This window comes from Gavia stellata, chromosome 30, assembly GCF_030936135.1.
Source record: "Gavia stellata isolate bGavSte3 chromosome 30, bGavSte3.hap2, whole genome shotgun sequence".
Lineage (NCBI taxonomy): Eukaryota > Metazoa > Chordata > Aves > Gaviiformes > Gaviidae > Gavia > Gavia stellata.
In genome coordinates, this window is record NC_082623.1 from 1,681,148 (window position 1) to 1,698,917 (window position 17,770).

Here is a 17,770-nt window from a genome sequence, read left to right on the forward strand (position 1 = left end):
GGTGACACGGTGCCGCAGTGGTGTCGGTGGTGCGGCTGGACAAGGGCAGCTTCGCGGGCGCCCGGCTGCCACGCTACGAGGCGCTGCGCGGGGAGAAGCCCCCCGACCTGGAGACCACCGTCATCCTGCCCGACAGCGTCTTCCGGCCCCCCGAGGGCAGGCGTGAGTGCCGGGGGGGTCACTGGGGGACAGGGTGGGGACCCCAGCACATCCATGGGCTGGCAGGGTTGGGGACCCCAGCGTGGGGCTGGCAGGGTTGGGGACCCTGTTGCATCTGTGGGGCTGGCAGGGTTGGGGGGACCCCCATATGGCCATGGGGCTGGCTTCACTGGGGTCCCTGGCATGGGGCTGGCAGGATTGGGGACCCCGATGCGAAAGTGGGGCTGGCAGGGTTGGGGGGACCCTGGCATGGGCATGGGGCTGGCAGGGTTGGGGGGACCCTGGCATGGACATGGAGCTGGCACGGTTGGGGACCCCAGGATGGGGCTGGCACTGTTGGGGACCCCAGGATGGGGCTGGCAGGGTTGGGGGGACCCTGGCATGGACATGGGGCTGGCAGGGTTGGGGACCCCAGGATGGGGCTGGCAGGGTTGGGGGGACCCTGGCATGGACATGGAGCTGACACGGTTGGGGACCCCAGGATGAGGCTGGCACGGTTGGGGACCCCAGGATGGGGCTGGCAGGGTTGGGGGGACCCTGGCATGGACATGGGGCTGGCAGGGTTGGGGACCCCAGGATGAGGCTGGCACTGTTGGGGACCCCAGGATGGGGCTGGCAGGGTTGGGGGGACCCTGGCATGGACATGGGGCTGGCAGGGTTGGGGACCCCGGGATGGAGCTGGCAGGTTTGGGTACCCCAGGATGAGGCTGGCACGGTTGGGGACCCTGGCATTGGGCTGGCAAGGATGGGGGGACCCCGGTGTTGCCATGGAGCTGGCAGAGTTGGGGGCCCTGGTGTGGCCACGGGGCTGGCAGGTTTGGGGACACTGGCACGGCCATGGTGCTGGCACAGCATCATGCCAACCCTCTGCCCGCGCACCCCAGACCCCTCCGCCGGGCACGGGCAGCCACCACAGGCTGCGGGCGGGCAGGAGGAGGAGGAAGAGGAGGATGAAGAGGCTGTAGAGGAGAGTGAGGATGAAGAGGAGGAGGATGAGGAGGAGCAGGTGACCCTGGTGACCCGACGGAAGCGCCACCCAGCCCTGGGCGAGGGCCAGGCCATCGCCAGCGTCATCATCTACCGCACCTTGGCCGGGCTCCTGCCCGAGCAGTACGACACCGACAAGCGCAGCCTCAGGTGCCCGCGGGACCGGGGGGCAGCGGGGGGGCCGGGGGTGCCCATGGGGTACCCGAGGATGTGGGCACAGAGAGGGCGCCCATGGGGTGCCCAAGGGTGGGGGCACGGGAGGGCTGAGGAGGGTGCCCGTGGGGTGCCCAAGGGTGGGGGCACGGGAGGGCTGAGGAGGGTGCCCGTGGGGTGCCCAAGGGTGGGGGCATGGGGGGGCTGAGGAGGGTGCCCATGGGGTGCCCAAGGGTGGGGGCACGGGGGGGCTGAGGAGGGTGCCCATGGGGTGCCCAAGGGTGGGGGCATGGGGGGGCTGAGGAGGGTGCCCATGGGGTACCCAAGGGTGGGGGCATGGGGGGGCTGGGGAGGGTGCCCATGGGGTGCCAGGGCAAGGGAGGGCATCTCTGGGGTGCTGGGAGATGGGGGGCCAGGGGGGTGCCCCCAGGGTGCCCAGGGATCCCCGAGGATGGACTGGAAAGGGTGCCCATGGGCCGCCAGGAGATGGGGGGCCAGGAGGGGCGCCCCTGGGGTACTCAAAGATGGGGACATAGGGGGCCAGAAAGGGTGCCCATGGGGTGCCCAAGGATGGGGGCACAGGAGATCGGGAGGGTGCCCAAGGGTGCGGCACAGGGAGCCAGAGCAAGGGGGGGCATCTGTGGGGTGCTGGGACAGTGGGGACAGGAGTGTCCCCTGGGCACCCCCAGGAAAGGGGACAGTAGGAAATGGCGGGGCCGGGGTGGTGCCCATGGGGTGCCAGAGCAGAGCGGGGCACCGAGAAGAGTGTCAGGGTGCCCATGCCTGGGTGGGGACCCTGACCCCGGCGCACCCCAGGGTGCCCAAGCGCCCCATCATCAACACGCCGGTGGTGAGCATCAGCGTGCACGCGGCGGGGACGCGGGCGCCGCGGGCGCTGGCGAAGCCCATCACCCTCCAGTTCCGGCTGCTGGAGACCCAGGAGCGCTCCAAACCCATCTGCGTCTTCTGGAACCACTCCCTGCTGTGAGCCGGGGGGGGGACAGGGATGGGGACACCCCCGGAGGGGACAGGGGACATGGGGATGGGGCGGGGTGGGTGCCCCGACGGGTGGCACGCGGTGGGTGGATGGTGCGGGGATGACCCTGGGGGTCACGGGTGGGTGGCATGGGGATGGGGTCATGCCCAGCAGCCCTGTCCTGGGGGGTGACATGGGGACGTGGCTGTGGGGTGGCACCCCTGGTCCGGGTGGGTGGGTGGGTGACACAGGGACAGGGCTGTAGGGTGGCGTCCCTGTGCTGGTAGGTGACACGGGGACAGGGTCATGGTGGGCAACACAGACCCTGGTGGGTGACACGGGGGTGAGACTGTGGGGTGGCATCCCTGCTGCGGGTGGCTGGGTAGGTGGTGCGGGGACAGGGCATTAGGGTGGCAGCCCTGTCCCTGGTGTCACGGGTGGGTGGCATGGGGACACAGCTGTGGGGTGGCAGCCCTGACCCTGGTGCCATGGGTGGGTGGTGGGAGGGGACACCTGTATGGTGTCCCTGGGTGCTGTGGGTGTCCCCAGGTGGGGTGGGTGTCCCAGGGGTGGTGGCTGAGGGTGCGGGTGGGTGTCCCCAGGTGGGGTGGGTGTCCCAGGGGTTGTGGCTGAGGGTGCTGGTGGGTGTCCCCAGCTGGGCTGAGTATCCCAGGGGCGATGGCTGAGGGTGCTGGTGGGTGTCCCCGGGTGGGGTGGGTGTCCTGGGTGATGGCTGAGGGTGCTGGTGGGTGTCCCCGGGTGGGGTGGGTGTCCCAGGGCCGGTGGCTGAGGGTGCTGGTGGGTGTCCCCGGGTGGAGTGGGTGTCCCAGGGCCAATGGCTGAGGGTGCTGGTGGGTGTCCCCAGGTGGGGTGGGTGTCCCAGGGGTGGTGGCTGAGGGTGCTGGTGGGTGTCCCCAGGTGGGGTGGGTGTCCCAGGGGTGGTGGCTGAGGGTGCTGGTGGGTGTCCCCAGGTGGGGTGGGTGTCCTGGGTGATGGCTGAGGGTGCTGGTGGGTGTCCCCGGGTGGGGTGGGTGTCCCAGGGGCAGTGGCTGAGGGTGCTGGTGGGTGTCCCCGGGTGGGGTGGGTGTCCCAGGGGCGGTGGCTGAGGGTGCTGGTGGGTGTCCCCGGGTGGAGTGGGTGTCCCAGGGGCGGTGGCTGAGGGTGCTGGTGGGTGTCCCCGGGTGGGGTGGGTGTCCTGGGTGATGGCTGAGGGTGCTGGTGGGTGTCCCCAGGTGGGGTGGGTGACCCAGAGGCGATGGCTGAGGGTGCTGGTGGGTGTCCCCGGGTGGGGTGGTCCTGGGTGATGGCTGAGGGTGCTGGCACAGGGCGGGCGGCGCGGGCGGCTGGTCGGCGCGAGGCTGCGAGGTCGTCTTCCGCAACCGGAGCCACGTCAGCTGCCAGTGCCACCACCTGACCAGCTTCGCCGTCCTCATGGACATCTCCCGCCGCGAGGTGGGACACGGGGGGGGACACGAGGGGACACGGGTGGACACGGGGGCACCTGGGGCATGGGGTGACCCAGGGAGAGGGCCCTGGCATGGGGACATGGGGGACACAGGGGACACGGGGGACGGGGTTGGCAGGGGGACACATGGGACCAGGTGGGCAGGAGGTGCCACGCTGTGGGGCGGAGCTATGGGGTGGCAGGGGCGGGGCTTACGGTAAGGGGGCGGGGACAAGGGGTGGGTGGGGCTTGGCAGAAGGGAGGGGCAAGTAGGGTGGGGTCAGGGATGGAGGTGTGGGTGCCCATGGGGCGGGGCCGAGAAAGGTAGGCGGGACTTGCAGGGGGCGGGGCTATGCATGGTGGGCGGGGCTCCCTTGGGGCGGGGCTGAACAGGGTGGGCGGGGTTGCAATGGGGCGGGGCTGAGCAGGGAGGGTGGGGTTCCAATGAGGCGGGGCTAAGTAGGGAGGGCGGGGTTCCAATGGGGCGGGGCTAAGCAGGGTGGGTGGGTTTCCCAGGGGGCGGGGCTGAGTAATGGGGGTGAGGTTTCCTATAGGGCTACGCCCCCAGGGGGGCGTGGCATTGTGGGCGGGGCTTCCTAGGGGTAGGGGCCAGGCACTGTGGGCATGCAAGGAGGGAGGATGGCTCCGGAGGGGGGCGTGTCTCCCGGGGGCGTGTCTCCCGGGGGGCGTGTCTCCAGGGGGCGTGTCTCCCGGGGGTGTGTCTCCCGGGGGGGCGTGTCCCCCTGGGCTCACGGCCTGGCACATGGCGGGCGTGTGCCGATGGGTGCCGCGGTGCCGCAGAACGGGGAGATCCTGCCGCTGGCGACGCTGACCTACGCCTCGCTGGGGGTGGGGCTGGCGGGGCTGCTGCTGGCCGTGCTGGCGCTGGGGGGGCTGCGGGGGCTGCGCTCCAACCGCCACAGCATCCGCCGCCACGGTGCCACCGCCCTCCTCCTCGCCCAGCTCGTCTTCCTCCTCGGCATCAACCAGGCCGACCTCCCGGTGCGCGAGCAGGGGGGCGGGGCTAAGGCGGGTGGGGCTCGGGTGGGCGGGACATGCAGGGCTTGGGGATCCCCCAGCACCTCCGGGAGGTTCTGGTGGGTGGGGCTCCTGGGGGCGGGGCTAAAGTGGGTGGGACTAAGCGCAGGGCAGGGCCAAGCAGTGGGCAAAGCCATGGTGGGCTGGGCCTAAGAGGGTGGGGCTCCCAAACAGGGTGGGGCTCCCAAAAGGCGTGGGGCTCTCAAAGGGGGTGGGGCTCTCAAAGGGGTGGGGCTCCCAAAAGGGGTGGGGCTCTCAAAGGGGTGGGGCTCTCAAAGGGGTGGGGCTCCCAAAAGGGGTGGGGCTCTCAAAGGGGTGGGGCTCTCAAAGGGGTGGGCTCCCAAAAGGGGTGGGGCTCTCAAAGGGGTGGGGCTCTCACAGAGGGTGGGGCCTCTCAAAGGCAGTGGGTGTCTCAAAAAGGGTGGGGCGTCTCAAAGGGGGTGGGGCTCCCAGGGTGGGGCAATAGTGGGGCAGATGTGGGGGTGGGGCTACAGTGAGGGGTGTGGCTTTCATGGGCGGGGCTGCAGAGGAGGCGGGGTTCCAGAGGGTAGTGCATGTGGTTTGCATGGGCGGGGCTCCCATGGGTGGGGTGGGTGTGGCCGCAGGGGGAGGAGCTCCAGGGATAGTGCACATGGTCTGTGTGGGCGGGGCGGGTGTGGGTGTGGCCGCAGGGGGAGGAGCTCCAGTGGTCCGCGTGGGCGGGGCTCCCGCGGGCGGGGCAGTGACGTGCGGGGCGCAGCTGGCGTGCACGGTGGTGGCCATCCTGCTGCAGTTCCTCTACATGAGCGCGGTGGGCTGGGCGCTGCTGGAGGGGCTGCACCTCTACCGGCGCCGCAGCGAGCCCCGCCACGTCGACCGCGGGCCCATGCGCTTCTACCACGTCCTGGGCTGGGGGCTGCCCGCCTTCATCACCGGTGAGGACACGCCCACAGAGCCAGGCTCCGCCCCTGCCCTAACCCCGCCCCCTGGCCCTAACCCCGCCCCCTGGAGCACCCACAACCAAGCACCCACCTCCACCTGGGTCAACACCCTCTGGGTGGCCACGCCCCTTCTAGGGTTTGGCTCCGCCCCAAACCATCTCCCCCAATCAGCTTGGGGCAGGGTGGGGTCCTATTTCCATGTGTAGCCCCGCCCCCAAAGAGCATAGTCCCACCCCCAAGAGCAGAGCCCTGGCCCTAAGCATATAGCCCCGCCCCCAAGAGAATAGCCCCGCCCCCAAGAGCACAGCCCCGCCCCAACATTTTATGTCTGCCCCGAGTTTGGCCCCACCCTCATCCACCATAGCCCCACCCCAAAAGCATAGCCACGCCCCCAAGGGCATAGCCCCGCCCCCAAGGGCATAGCCCCGCCCCAACATTTTATCTCTGCCCCGAGTTTGGCCCCACCCTCATTCACCATAGCCCCACCCCCAAGAGCATAGCCACGCCCCCAAGGGCATAGCCCCGCCCCCAAGGGCACAGCCCCGCCCCAACATTTTATCTCCACCCCAAGAGCTCGGCCCCACCTCCATTAACCATAGCCCCACCCCCAAAAGCATAGCCACGCCCCCAAGGGCATAGCCCCGCCCCCAAGAGTACAGCCCCGCCCCAACATTTTATCTCCGCCCCGAGTTTGGCCCCACCCTCATCCACCATAGCCCCACCCCCAAGAGCCTAGCCCCGCCCCCAAGGGCATAGCCCCGCCCCAACATTTTATCTCCGCCCAGAGTTTGGCCCCACCCTCATCCACCATAGCCCCACCCCCAAGAGCCTAGCCCCGCCCCCAAGAGCACAGCCCCGCCCCAACATTTTATCTCCGCCCAGAGTTTGGCCCCACCCCCATTAACCATAGCCCCACCCCAAAAGCATAGCCACGCCCCCAAGGGCACAGCCCCACCCCAACATTTTATCTCCGCCCCAGACTTTGGCCCCACCCTCATCCACCATAGCCCCACCCCCAAGAGCCTAGCCACGCCCCTGAGAGCACAGCCCCGCCCCAACATTTTATCCCCGCCCCAGAGTTTGGCCCCACCCTCCTCCACCATAGCCCCGCCCCCAAGAGCATGGCCCTGCCCCAACTTTTTAGCCACGCCCCCAAAGCTGTAGCCCCGCCCTCACCCAGCATAGCCCCGCCCCTAAGAGCATGCCCACCTCCCTAGCCCTGCACCACCCACATGCCCTTCCGTGCCCCACCCTGCTTTAGCCCCGCCCCTCCAGGGTTAGCCCCGCCCCCTGCGGCTTGGCCCCGCCCCTGAGCCGTGCCTGTGCCGGCAGGGCTGGCGGTGGGGCTGGACCCCGAGGGCTACGGCAACCCCGACTTCTGCTGGCTCTCCATCCACGACAGCCTGGTCTGGAGCCTGGCGGGGCCCATCGCCTGCGCCGTGGCCGTGCGTATGGGGCCTGGGGGGGCGCCCGCGTCACCCATGGGTGCTCACGCCCCACCCGCTCACCCCTCTGCCCTCGCAGGTCAGCATCTTCTTCCTCGTGCTGGCGGCCAGGGCCACCTGCGCCACCCCGCAGGGCTTCGAGAAGAAGGGCAAGGCGTGAGTCACCCGGGCGGTGGGGCACCCATGGGTGGCAGGGGGGCACAGGGTGCTGGGGCACCCATGGGTGGCAGGGGGGCATTGGATGTTGGGGCACCCATGGGTGGGAGGGGGGCACTGGATGTTGGGGCACCCATGGGTAGCAGGGTGGCACAGGGGGCCCCTGGCTGGCAGGGGTGCATGGGTGCTGGAGCATCCATAGGTGGCAGGGGCTGTGGGGTACAGGGACACCCCTGGGTGGCAGGGGGGCACAGGGTGCTGGGGCACCCATGGGTAGCAGGGTGGCACAGGGTGCCCCTGGCTGGCAGGAGGGCACTGGGGGCTGGGGCACCCATGGGAGTCAGGGGGGGCATGGGTTGACGGGGCCTTCAGGAGGGCATGGGGTGTATGGGTGCCCCTGGCTGGCAGGGGTGCATGGGTGCTGGAGCATCCATAGGTGGCAGGGGCCGTGGGGTACAGGGACACCCCTGGGTGGCAGGGGGGCACGGGGTGCTGGGGCACCCATGGGTGGCAGGGGGGCACAGGGTGCCCCTGGCTGGCAGGGGGGCACGGGGTGCTGGGGCACCCATGGGTGGCAGGGGGGCACAGGGTGCCCCTGGCTGGCAGGGGGGCACGGGGTGCTGGGGCACCCATGGGTGGCAGGGGGGCACAGGGTGCGGGGTGCCCCCGGGTGGCGGTGGCACGCAGGGTGCACATGGGTGGCAGCAGGCATGCGAAGGTCGGGGGCCACCCATGGGTGGCAGGGCAGTCTGGGTGCCCGAGCGGCGCGGGGTGACGGCGGTGCCCCCCAGCTCCGGGCTGCAGACGGCGGTGGTGGTGCTGGCGCTGCCCAGCCTGGCCTGGCTCCTGGCCCTGCTCTCCGTCAACAGCGACGCCCTCCTCTTCCACTACCTCTTCGCCGCCTCCAACTGCCTCCAGGTGAGGGGCCCTCACCCCCGCACCCACCCCCGGGGCCCCCCCACCCCTGCAGCCCCTGCAGCCCCTGCACGGTTTTTGCTCCCTCCCCTGCAGCCCCATGTCTCCCCATACCTCCCTGCAGCCCCTGCGTCCTATACCTCCCTATGTCCCTATAGCTTCTCTATGTCCCTATAGCTTCTCTATGCCCCTATACCTTCTCTATGCACCTATACCTTCTCTATGCACCTATACATTCTCTATGCCCCTATATATTCTCTATGCCTCTATACCTCCGTATATCCCTGTGGCTTTCTATACTCCTATACCTCCTTATGGCTCTATACCTCCCTATGCCCCTATATGTTCCTATGCCTCTACACCTCCCTATGCCCCTATATCTCTGCTATGCTCCTATATCTCTCTATGCCCCTATACCTCCCTATGTCCCTATACCTCACTATGCACCTATACCTCCCTATACCCCTATATCTCTCTATGCACCTATATCTCCCTATGCCTCTATACCTCCCTATGCTCCTATACCTCTTTATGCCCCTATATCTCCCTATGCCTCTATACCTCCCTATGCCCCTGTAGCTTTCTGTGCTCCTATACCTCCCCTATGCTGCTATACCTCCTTATGCCTCTATACCTCCCTATATCCCTATACCTGCCTATGTGCTATACCTCCCTACGCCCTATACCTCTTTATGCTCCTATAGCTCCCTATGCCCCTATACCTCCCTATGCTCCTATAACCCTCTGTGCTCCATACCTCCCTATGCCCCTATATCTCCCTATGCCCCTGTAGCTTTCTATGCTCCTATATGTCCCCTATGCTTCTATACCTCTCTATATCCCTATATCTGCCTATGTGCTATACCTTCCTATGCCCCTATACCTCTCTGTGCCCCTATATCTACTCTATGCTCCTATACTTCCTCTATGCCCCTATACCTCCTTATGTTCCTATACCTGTCTATGTTCTATACCTCCCTATGCCCCTGTACCTCCCTACGCCTCTGTACCTCTTTATGCCTCTATATCTCTCTATGTCCTATACCTCCCTATGGCCCTATATGTCCTTATGGCCCTATACCTCCCTATGTCCCTATACCTCACTATGCACCTATACCTCCTTATACCCCTATATCTCCCTATGCACCTATACTTCTTCTATGCCCCTATACCTCCCTATGCTCCTATACCTCTTTATGCCCCTATATCTCCCTATGCCTCTATACCTCCCTATGGATCTGTAGCTTTCTGTGCTCCTATACGTCCCCTATGCTGCTATACCTCCTTATGCCTCTATACCTCCCTATATCCCTATACCTGCCTATGTGCTATACCTCCCTACGCCCTATACCTCTTTATGCTTCTATACCTCCCTACGCCCTTATACCTCCCTATGCTCCTATAACCCTCTATGCTCCATACCTCCTTATGCCCCTATAGCTCCCTATGCCCCTGTATCTCCCTATGCCCCTGTAGCTTTCTATGCTCCTATATGTCCCCTATGCTTCTATATCTCTCTATATCCCTATATCTGCCTATGTGCTATACCTTCCTATGCCCCTATACCTCTCTATGCCCCTATATCTACTCTATGCTCCTATACCTCCTCTATGCCCCTATACATCACTATGCCTCTATACCTCCTTATGTTCCTATACCTATGTTCTATACCTCCCTATGCCCCTGTACCTCCCTACGCCTCTATACCTCTTTATGCCTCTGTATCTCTCTATGTCCTATACCTCCCTATGGCCCTATATGTCCTTATGCCCTTATACCTCCCTATGCCCTTATACCTCCCTATGCCTGTATCCCTTTTTCTGGCCCTATATCTCCCTATGTTCTATACCTCCCTATGTCTCTATACCTCCTTATGCCCCTATACCTCTTTATGCTCCTGTATCTCCCTATGTCCTATGTCTCCCAATGCCCCTATAGCTCCCTATGCTTCTATACCTTCTTATGCCCCATATCTCCCTATGTCCTATAGCTCCCTGTGCCCCTATACCTCCCCACAGCCTGCTATACCTCCCTCCAGCCCCCGTATCCTTTGCATCCCTCTGCCCCCATACCTCCCTGTGCCCCTATGCCCCTACCCCCCCCTTACCCCATCCCCCTCTGTGCCCACCCTGTGCTCCCTATAGCACCCTATAGCTCCCTACAGCTCCCTGAGCCCCCCAACACCTCCGTTCTCCATACCTGTGTCACCCTGCCCCTCCCCGCACCCTGATGTGTCTCTGTACCCCCCCACCCCCCGGCACCCACCCCCTGCCCCTATAGCTGCCCAGCTGGGGACACCACGGGGGCACGGGGTGGGGGGGGTGATAGGACAGGGAGCACCCCAGGAATGCGCCTCTCTCCTGGTGGGTACCAGAGATCCCTCACCTATTTTGGGGGGGCACCCAGAGGGCACCAGGGGGTCCCTCACCCTGTCTAGGGTGCCAGTGGGGGGCACCCAGTGGGTATGGGGGGGGTCCCTCACCCCGTCTAGGGTGCCAATGGGGGGCACCCAGTGGGCACAGGGGGTCCCTTGGCATATCCAGGGAGCCAATGTGGGGCACCCAGTAGGGATGGGGGGGTCCCTCACGCTGTTTGGGGTGCCAATGGGGGGGCACCCAGCAGGCAGCGGGGTCCCTCACCCTGTTTGGGGTGTCAGTGGGCACAGGGAGTCTCTTGCCTCATCCAGGGTGCCGATGGGGGGCACCCCATGGGTATGGGGGGGGGACCCTCGACCTGTCTGGGGTGCTGGCTGGCCGGCACCGCCCCCCCCCATGCCCCCCATGCCTACGTGCCCCCCTTCTCCTCCCCAGGGCCCCCTCATCTTCCTCTTCTGCGTGGTGCTGAGCAAGGAGGTGCGGAGGAGCCTTCGCCTCAGCTGCGCCCGCAGGCGTGGCCCCGACCCCACCCTGGCCACCAAATCCACCCTGACCCCCGTGAGTGCCGCGGAGGGCCCGGGGGGGGACCGGGGGGCGAGGGGCAGCCACCCGCCATGGCCGTGACGTCCCCGTCCCCGTGGCAGGCCTATGGCTGTGACAGCACCTATGTGGCGGGGCGACTGTACCCGGCACCCGCCGGCGGCTCCAGCGGGTCCCTGCACAGCACCGCGCGCTCGGGCAAGAGCCACCACAGCTACATCCCCTTCGTGCGCCGGTACCGGGTGGTGGGGTGGCAGGGTGGCAGGGTGACATGGTGCTGGGGTAATGGGTGGGTGGGGTGGCACGGTGGCACGGTGGTGGGGTGGTAAGGTGGCGGGGTGGTGGGTTGATGGGGAATGGGTTGGTTGGGTGGCAGGGTGGTGGGGTGGCACGGTGGCAGGGTGGGTGGCGGGGTGGTGGGATGGGTGGTGGGATGGGTGGAGAAGTGGCAGGGTGGCAGAGTGACAGGGTGACACGGTGCCTGGGGTAATGGGTGGGTGGGGTGGCATGGCAGCACGGTGGTGGGGTGGTAAGATGTCGGGGTGGTGGGTTGATGGGGAATGAGTTGGGTGGGTGTCAGGGTGGTGGGGTGGCACAGCGGCAGGGTGGCGGGGTGGTGGGGTGGTGGGATGGGTGGAGAAGTGGCAGGGTGCTGGGGTAATGGATGGGTGGGGTGGCACGGCAGCACGGTGGCAGGGTGGTGGGGTGGTACGGCGGCATGGTGGCAGGGTGGGTGGCAGGGTGGCGGGGGTGGTGGGGTGATGGAATGGGTGGAGGTGTGGTGGGGTGACATGGTGCTGGGGTAATGGGTGGGTGGGGTGGGCCGGCAGCAGAGGAGCAGGGTAGTGGGGTGGCAGGGTGGGTGGCACGGCAGCAGGGTGGCAGGGTGGGTGGCAGGGTGATGGGGTGGTGGGATGGGTGGAGAAGTGGCACGGTGGCCGGGTGGCCAGGTGACATGGTGCTGGGGTAATGGCTTGGTGGGGTGGCCTGGCAGCAGAGCAGCAGGGTGGTGGGGGTGGCAGGGTGGGTGGCACAGTGGCAGGGTGGCAGGGTGGTGGGGTGGCATGGCAGCACGGTGGCAGGGTGGGTGGCAGGGTGGTGGGGTGGTGGGATGGGTGGAGGAGCGGCATGGTGGCAGGGTGACATGGTGGCATGGTGGCGGGGTGGCAGGGTGGTGGGGTGGCATGGTGACGGGTCGGTGGGGCGGTGGCATGGCAGCACGGTGGTGGAGTGGTGACGTGGCACGGTGGCGGGGTGGCGGGGGGGGGGTGGCATGGTGGTGGGGTGATGGGCTGGTGGGGTGGCCTGGCAGCACAGTGGCAGGGTGGCATGGGTGATGGGTGGGCGCGGCGGTGGCATGGCAGCGTGGTGGCGGGGCAGTGGGTCGGTGGTGGAGCGGTGGGGTGACGGGGCGGGTGGCAGGGCGGCATGGTGGGTGGCGGGATGTTGACGGGCGTTGGGGTGGCAGGTTGGCCATGCGGCAAGGCGGCGGGGTGGCAGGGTGCTGCTGGGTGCCGTTGGGTGCCGTTGGGTGCTGTTGGGTGCAGGTCTCCCCTCTCCGGCAGGGAGGACTCGGGGCTGGCGGGCAGCCCGGGGCAGCGGGCACTGGCCGAGCCCGGGGGGCTCTTCCTCGACGCCCAGGACCAGCCCGAGGGTAGGGCCACCACATGTGCGACGAGCGTGCCCGGCCTCAGCCCGGGTGGGGTGTGGGGGGGGGGTGTCCCTGGGCACCCCCTGACCTGTGTGTCCCCCCCACCCCGCAGAGCACGACACGGACTCGGACAGTGACCTGTCGCTGGAGGATGACCGGAGCGGCTCCTACGGCTCCACACACTCCTCCGAGAGCGAGGACGAGGCCCCCGCCGCCGGCTGGGACACCCTGCCCGGGCCCCCCCTCACCCCCCCCGGTAACGCCAGCCTGGGGGGGCACCCACTGGGGATGGGGTTCTCTCAGACTGCCTGGGGTGCCAATGGGGGCACCCACTGGGGATGTGGGGGGGCCCTCCCCATGTTCAGGGTGCCAATGGGGGCACCCAGTGGGGATGTGGGGGGGCCCTCCCTATGTCCAGGGTGCCAATGGGGGCACCCAGTGGGGATGTGGGGGGGCCCTCCCCATGTTCAGGGTGCCAATGGGGGCACCCAGTGGGGATGTGGGGGGGCCCTCCCCATGTTCAGGGTGCCAATGGGGGCACCCAGTGGGGATGGGGGGGGGGGCCCTCCCTACGTCCAGGGTGCCAATGGGGGCACCCAGTGGGGATGTGGGGGGGCCCTCCCTATGTCCAGGGTGCCAATGGGGGCACCCAGTGGGGATATGGGGGTACCCTCCCTATGTCCAGGGTGCCAATGGGGGCACCCAGTGGGGATGTGGGGGGGCCCTCCCTATGTCCAGGGTGCCAATGGGGGCACCCAGTGGGGATGTGGGGGGGCCCTCCCTATGTCCAGGGTGCCAATGGGGGCACCCAGTGGGGATGTGGGGGGGGGCCCTCCCTATGTCCAGGGTGCCAATGGGGGCACCCAGTGGGGATATGGGGGGACCCTCCCTATGTCCAGGGTGCCAATGGGGGCACCCAGTGGGGATGTGGGGGGGCCCTCCCCATGTTCAGGGTGCCAATGGGGGCACCCAGTGGGGATGTGGGGGGGCCCTCCCTACGTCCAGGGTGCCAATGGGGGCACCCAGTGGGGATGTGGGGGTCCTTGCCCTCTCTGAGGTACGAGGAGGGGCACCCAGTGGCTTTGGGAGGGGTCCCTCGCCCTGTGCAGGGTGTGGATGGGGAGCACCCACTGGGCATGGGGGAGGGTCCCTCGCCCTGGCTGGAGTGATGATGGGGGTGCACCCAGTGGGCTTGGGGGGGGGGCCTTGCCCTGCCTGGGGTGCCAGGGGTGGCACCCAGTGGGTACAGGGCTTCCCTTGCCCTGGCTGAGGTGCTGCGGGGGGGCACCCAATGGGTGTAAGGGGTCCCTTGCCCTGGCTGGGTGCTGACGGGGGGCACCCAGGGGGGATTGGGGGGGTCCCTCACCCAGTCTGGGGTGGCACCCAATGGCTTTGGGGGGGGGGTCCCTCACCCTGTCCGGGGTGCCAGGGGGGGCACCCAGTGGGTCCCTCACCCAGTCTGGGGTGCTGATGGGGGGCACCCAGTGGGGATGAGTGGGGGTCCCTCGCCCTGCCCATCCCAACAGCCCCCCCACCCACCCATAGGTGACAGCCTGGTGGCCCAGGGGCGGCCGTACTGGCCGGGAGAATTCGTGACGACTGCCAGCGAGAGCGAGGGGCACGGGGGCACCGAGACCCTACGGGTGGAGCCAGCGGGGGGCGAGGGACCCCCCCGGGGTGACCCCCCCCGCCTCAACGGCGAGGCGCACCCCAGGGACCCCCCGCTGCTGCCCCTGCCCCACCCCCACAAAGGTACGAGGGTGCCCCGCACCCAAGTGGGTGCCATAGGGTGGGGTGGGCCACCTCAAGGCTGGGACCCCCCCCCCCCAACCCCTGGGTGATGCCCCCACCCCACAGGCATCCTGAAGAAGAAGTGCCTGCCACCCATCAGCGAGCGGGGCAGCACCCAGCGCCTCGGGCCCCCCCCGCCACCCCCCGCGGGCACCGCCGCCTCCTCGGGCAGCGAGGGTGGCAGGGTGGGGGGCACGGCGGCCCCCCGTCCCCGCCAGAGCCTGCAGGAGCAGCTCAGCGGCGTCACCCCCATCGCCATGAGCATCAAGGCGGGCACCGTGGACGAGGACTCCTCCGGCTCCGAGTGAGTGCCCGCCGGATGGGTGCCAGGGTGCCCGAGGGGTGCCCATTGGGTGCAAGGGGGGGGCTGTTGGGTGTCCGTTGGGTGCCCATTGGGTGCCAGGGTGCGTGGCAGGTGTCCATTGGGTGTCAGGGTTCCTGTTGGGTGCCCATTGAGTGCCCGGGTTCCTCTCAGGTGCCCATCGGGTGCCAGGGTTCCCATCGGGTGCCCATCAAATGAAAGGGTTCCCATTGGGTGGCCATCAAGTGAAAGGGTGGCTGTTGGGTGCCCATTAGGTGCAAGGGTCCTGTTGGGTGCCCATTGGGTGCAAGGGTTCCCATTGGGTGCCCATCAAGTGACAGGGTGGCTGTTGGGTGCCCATTAGGTGCCCAGGTTCCTATTGGGTGCCCATTGGGTGCAAGGGTTCCCATTGGGTGCCCATCAAGTGAAAGGGTGGCTGTTGGATGCCCGTTAGGTGCCCGGGTTCCCGTTGGGTGCCCATTGGGTGCAAGGGTTCCCATTGGGTGCCCATCAAGTGAAAGGGTGGCTGTTGGGTGCCCCTTAGGTGCCAGGGTTCCCGTTGGGTGCCCATCGGGTGGCAGGGTTCCTCTCAGGTGCCCATCGGGTGCAAGGGTTCCCATTAGGTGCCAGGGTTCCTATTGGGTGCCCATTGGGTGCAAGGGTTCCCATTGGGTGCCCATCAATTGAAAGGGTGGCTGTTGGGTGCCCATTAGGTGCCAGGGTTCCCGTTGGGTGCCCATTGGGTGCAAGGGTTCCCATTGGGTGCCCATCAAGTGAAAGGGTGGCTGTTGGGTGCCCCTTAGGTGCCAGGGTTCCCGTTGGGTGCCCATCGGGTGGCAGGGTTCCTCTCAGGTGCCCATCGGGTGCAAGGGTTCCCATTAGGTGCCAGGGTTCCTATTGGGTGCCCATTGGGTGCAAGGGTTCCCATTGGGTGCCCATCAAGTGAAAGGGTGGCTGTTGGGTGCCCGTCAGGTGCAAGGGTGCCTGTTTGGCACCCATCAGGTGCAAAGGTGGCTGTTGGGCGCCCATTAGGTGCCAGGGTTCCCTTTGGGCACCCATTGGGTGCAATACTGCTTGTTAGGTGCCCATTAGGTGCCATAGTTCCTGTTGGGCACTCATTGGGTGCAAAGGTGACTGTTGGGTGCCCATCGGGTGCTAGGGTTCCTGTTGGGTGCCCATTGAGTGCCAGGGTTCCTCTCATGTGCCCATTGGGTGCCCGGGTTCCCATTGGGTGCCCATCAGGTGAAAGGATGACTGTTGGGTGCCCATTGGGTGCAAGGATGCATGTTGGGTGCCCATGAGGTGTCAGAGCACCCATCAGATGCAAGGGTGCCTGTCGGGTGTCCTTAGGGTGCCAGGGTTCACACTGGGTACCCACTTGGTTTGAGGATGTCTAGGGGTGCATAGTGGGTTTGAGGGTGCCTGTGGGGTGTCAGGGTCTCCATTGGGTGCTCATTGGGTGTACACTGGGTGTGAAGGTTCCCATTGGGTGCCCGAGTGCCCATTGGGTGCCAGGGTGCTCATTGGGTGTAAGGGTGCAAACTGGGTATGAGGGTTCCCATTGGGTGCCAGAGTGCCCGTTGGGTGCTCATTGGGTGTAAGGGTGCACACTGGGTGTGAGGGTTCCTATTGGGTGCCAGGGTGACCGTTGGGTGCTCATGAGGTGTAAGGGTGCACACTGGGTGTGAGGGTTCCCATTGGCTGCCCGAGTGCCCATTGGGTGCCCGGGTGCCCACTGGGTGCCCATGGGGTGTAAGGGTGCACACTGGGTGTCAGGGTTCCCGTAGGGTGCCATTTGGGTGCCCATCAGGTCTAAGAGTGCCCATTGATAACCATTGGGTGCCCATGGGGTGCTGGGGTGCCCGGGGCGGGGGGGGCAGGGTGGCATCGCAGTGGGCACAGGGGGGGTTCCCTGCCCGCGGGCACTAACCCCCCCTCTTCTCTCCTCTCCGCCCCCCCCCCGCCCAGATTTCTGTTTTTTAATTTTCTCCATTAACCCCCCGGGGGCCGGGGGGGCTCCTGCCCCCCGCCCCCCCCCATCTCCCCCCGCCCCCATCCGGGTGAGCGCTGGGTGCTGCGGGCGTGGAGGGCACCCTGGCACCCACCTCGCCCCCAATCACGCATCTGTCTGTCTTGTTTTTTATTCTTCCCCCCCCCCCTTGTGCCCACCCCCTGCCCATCTGTCTGTCTGTCTGTCCATTCCGCCCCCCCCCCCTCCAGGAGCGACGAGACCTCCATCTAACGGGGACCCGGCGGGCACCCCCTGCCCATGCCACCCACCCCCTGCGTGTGCCACCCACCGCGCTGGGGACACCGGGACGGGGGGGGGGACACACTGGGACGGTGGGGGGCACTGGGACGGGGGGGGCACCGGGATGGGGGGGCACCAGGAGGGGGCACAGAGCTGCAGACACCCCTCGCCCCCCCATTGCACTTTGGATCCTGGCAGGGATTTGCCCCTCACCCCATTGGCACCTTGGGGGGGGGGGGGGGCAGGGTGGCATAGGGTGCCCCCCCCCACATCATGCCCCCCCCCCCCCCCCCCCATTGTCCACAGCCCCCCCAGGCCCGGTGGAGGGTTTTATTTAAAAAATACATGAAAAATACAAAAAAAAAGGATATATCACCCCCCCACCCATGGTGCCAATGCCCCCCAGGTGGGGGGCAGGGGGGGCACATGGAGGGGGGGGGTCAGTTAGGGGGTGCAGGGATGTCTGGGCCTCCCCCCCCCGCCCCTGCAATACTTTGCCCCCCCCAGGGGTGAGGCTCAGGTGGTGGCACCCAGGGGTGGGTGGCACCCAGTGGAGGGTGTTGGGGGGGGGTGAGGGACCCCTGGGTGCTGGGGCGGGGGGGCGGGGGGGGGTTTCCTACTGCTGACGTGACCTTTTGTAATTAAAGCAAAATCCAACCTGCGCCTCT

The 17,770-nt window shown here is 66.9% G+C and overlaps 1 protein-coding gene across 1 annotated transcript in view; it reads left to right on the plus strand.

Annotated features, from left to right (window-relative positions):
• The window catches only part of CELSR2 (cadherin EGF LAG seven-pass G-type receptor 2), a gene marked incomplete at its 5' end in the record, with an annotated part of 30,336 nt that extends 13,243 nt beyond the window's left edge, over nucleotides 1-17,093 (plus strand). The window contains 17 exons of the mRNA XM_059831000.1: nucleotides 19-162; nucleotides 942-955; nucleotides 1,151-1,296; nucleotides 2,116-2,283; nucleotides 3,601-3,727; nucleotides 4,521-4,721; nucleotides 5,497-5,671; nucleotides 7,010-7,122; nucleotides 7,202-7,278; nucleotides 8,070-8,196; nucleotides 11,004-11,126; nucleotides 11,213-11,343; nucleotides 12,674-12,762; nucleotides 12,872-13,015; nucleotides 14,305-14,511; nucleotides 14,617-14,854; nucleotides 17,072-17,093. Coding sequence (XP_059686983.1) covers nucleotides 19-162; nucleotides 942-955; nucleotides 1,151-1,296; nucleotides 2,116-2,283; nucleotides 3,601-3,727; nucleotides 4,521-4,721; nucleotides 5,497-5,671; nucleotides 7,010-7,122; nucleotides 7,202-7,278; nucleotides 8,070-8,196; nucleotides 11,004-11,126; nucleotides 11,213-11,343; nucleotides 12,674-12,762; nucleotides 12,872-13,015; nucleotides 14,305-14,511; nucleotides 14,617-14,854; nucleotides 17,072-17,093 — 2,246 coding nt within the window. The remainder of the gene's footprint in view (nucleotides 1-18; nucleotides 163-941; nucleotides 956-1,150; nucleotides 1,297-2,115; nucleotides 2,284-3,600; nucleotides 3,728-4,520; nucleotides 4,722-5,496; nucleotides 5,672-7,009; nucleotides 7,123-7,201; nucleotides 7,279-8,069; nucleotides 8,197-11,003; nucleotides 11,127-11,212; nucleotides 11,344-12,673; nucleotides 12,763-12,871; nucleotides 13,016-14,304; nucleotides 14,512-14,616; nucleotides 14,855-17,071) is intronic.
• Nucleotides 17,094-17,770: the final 677 nt, after the last annotated feature.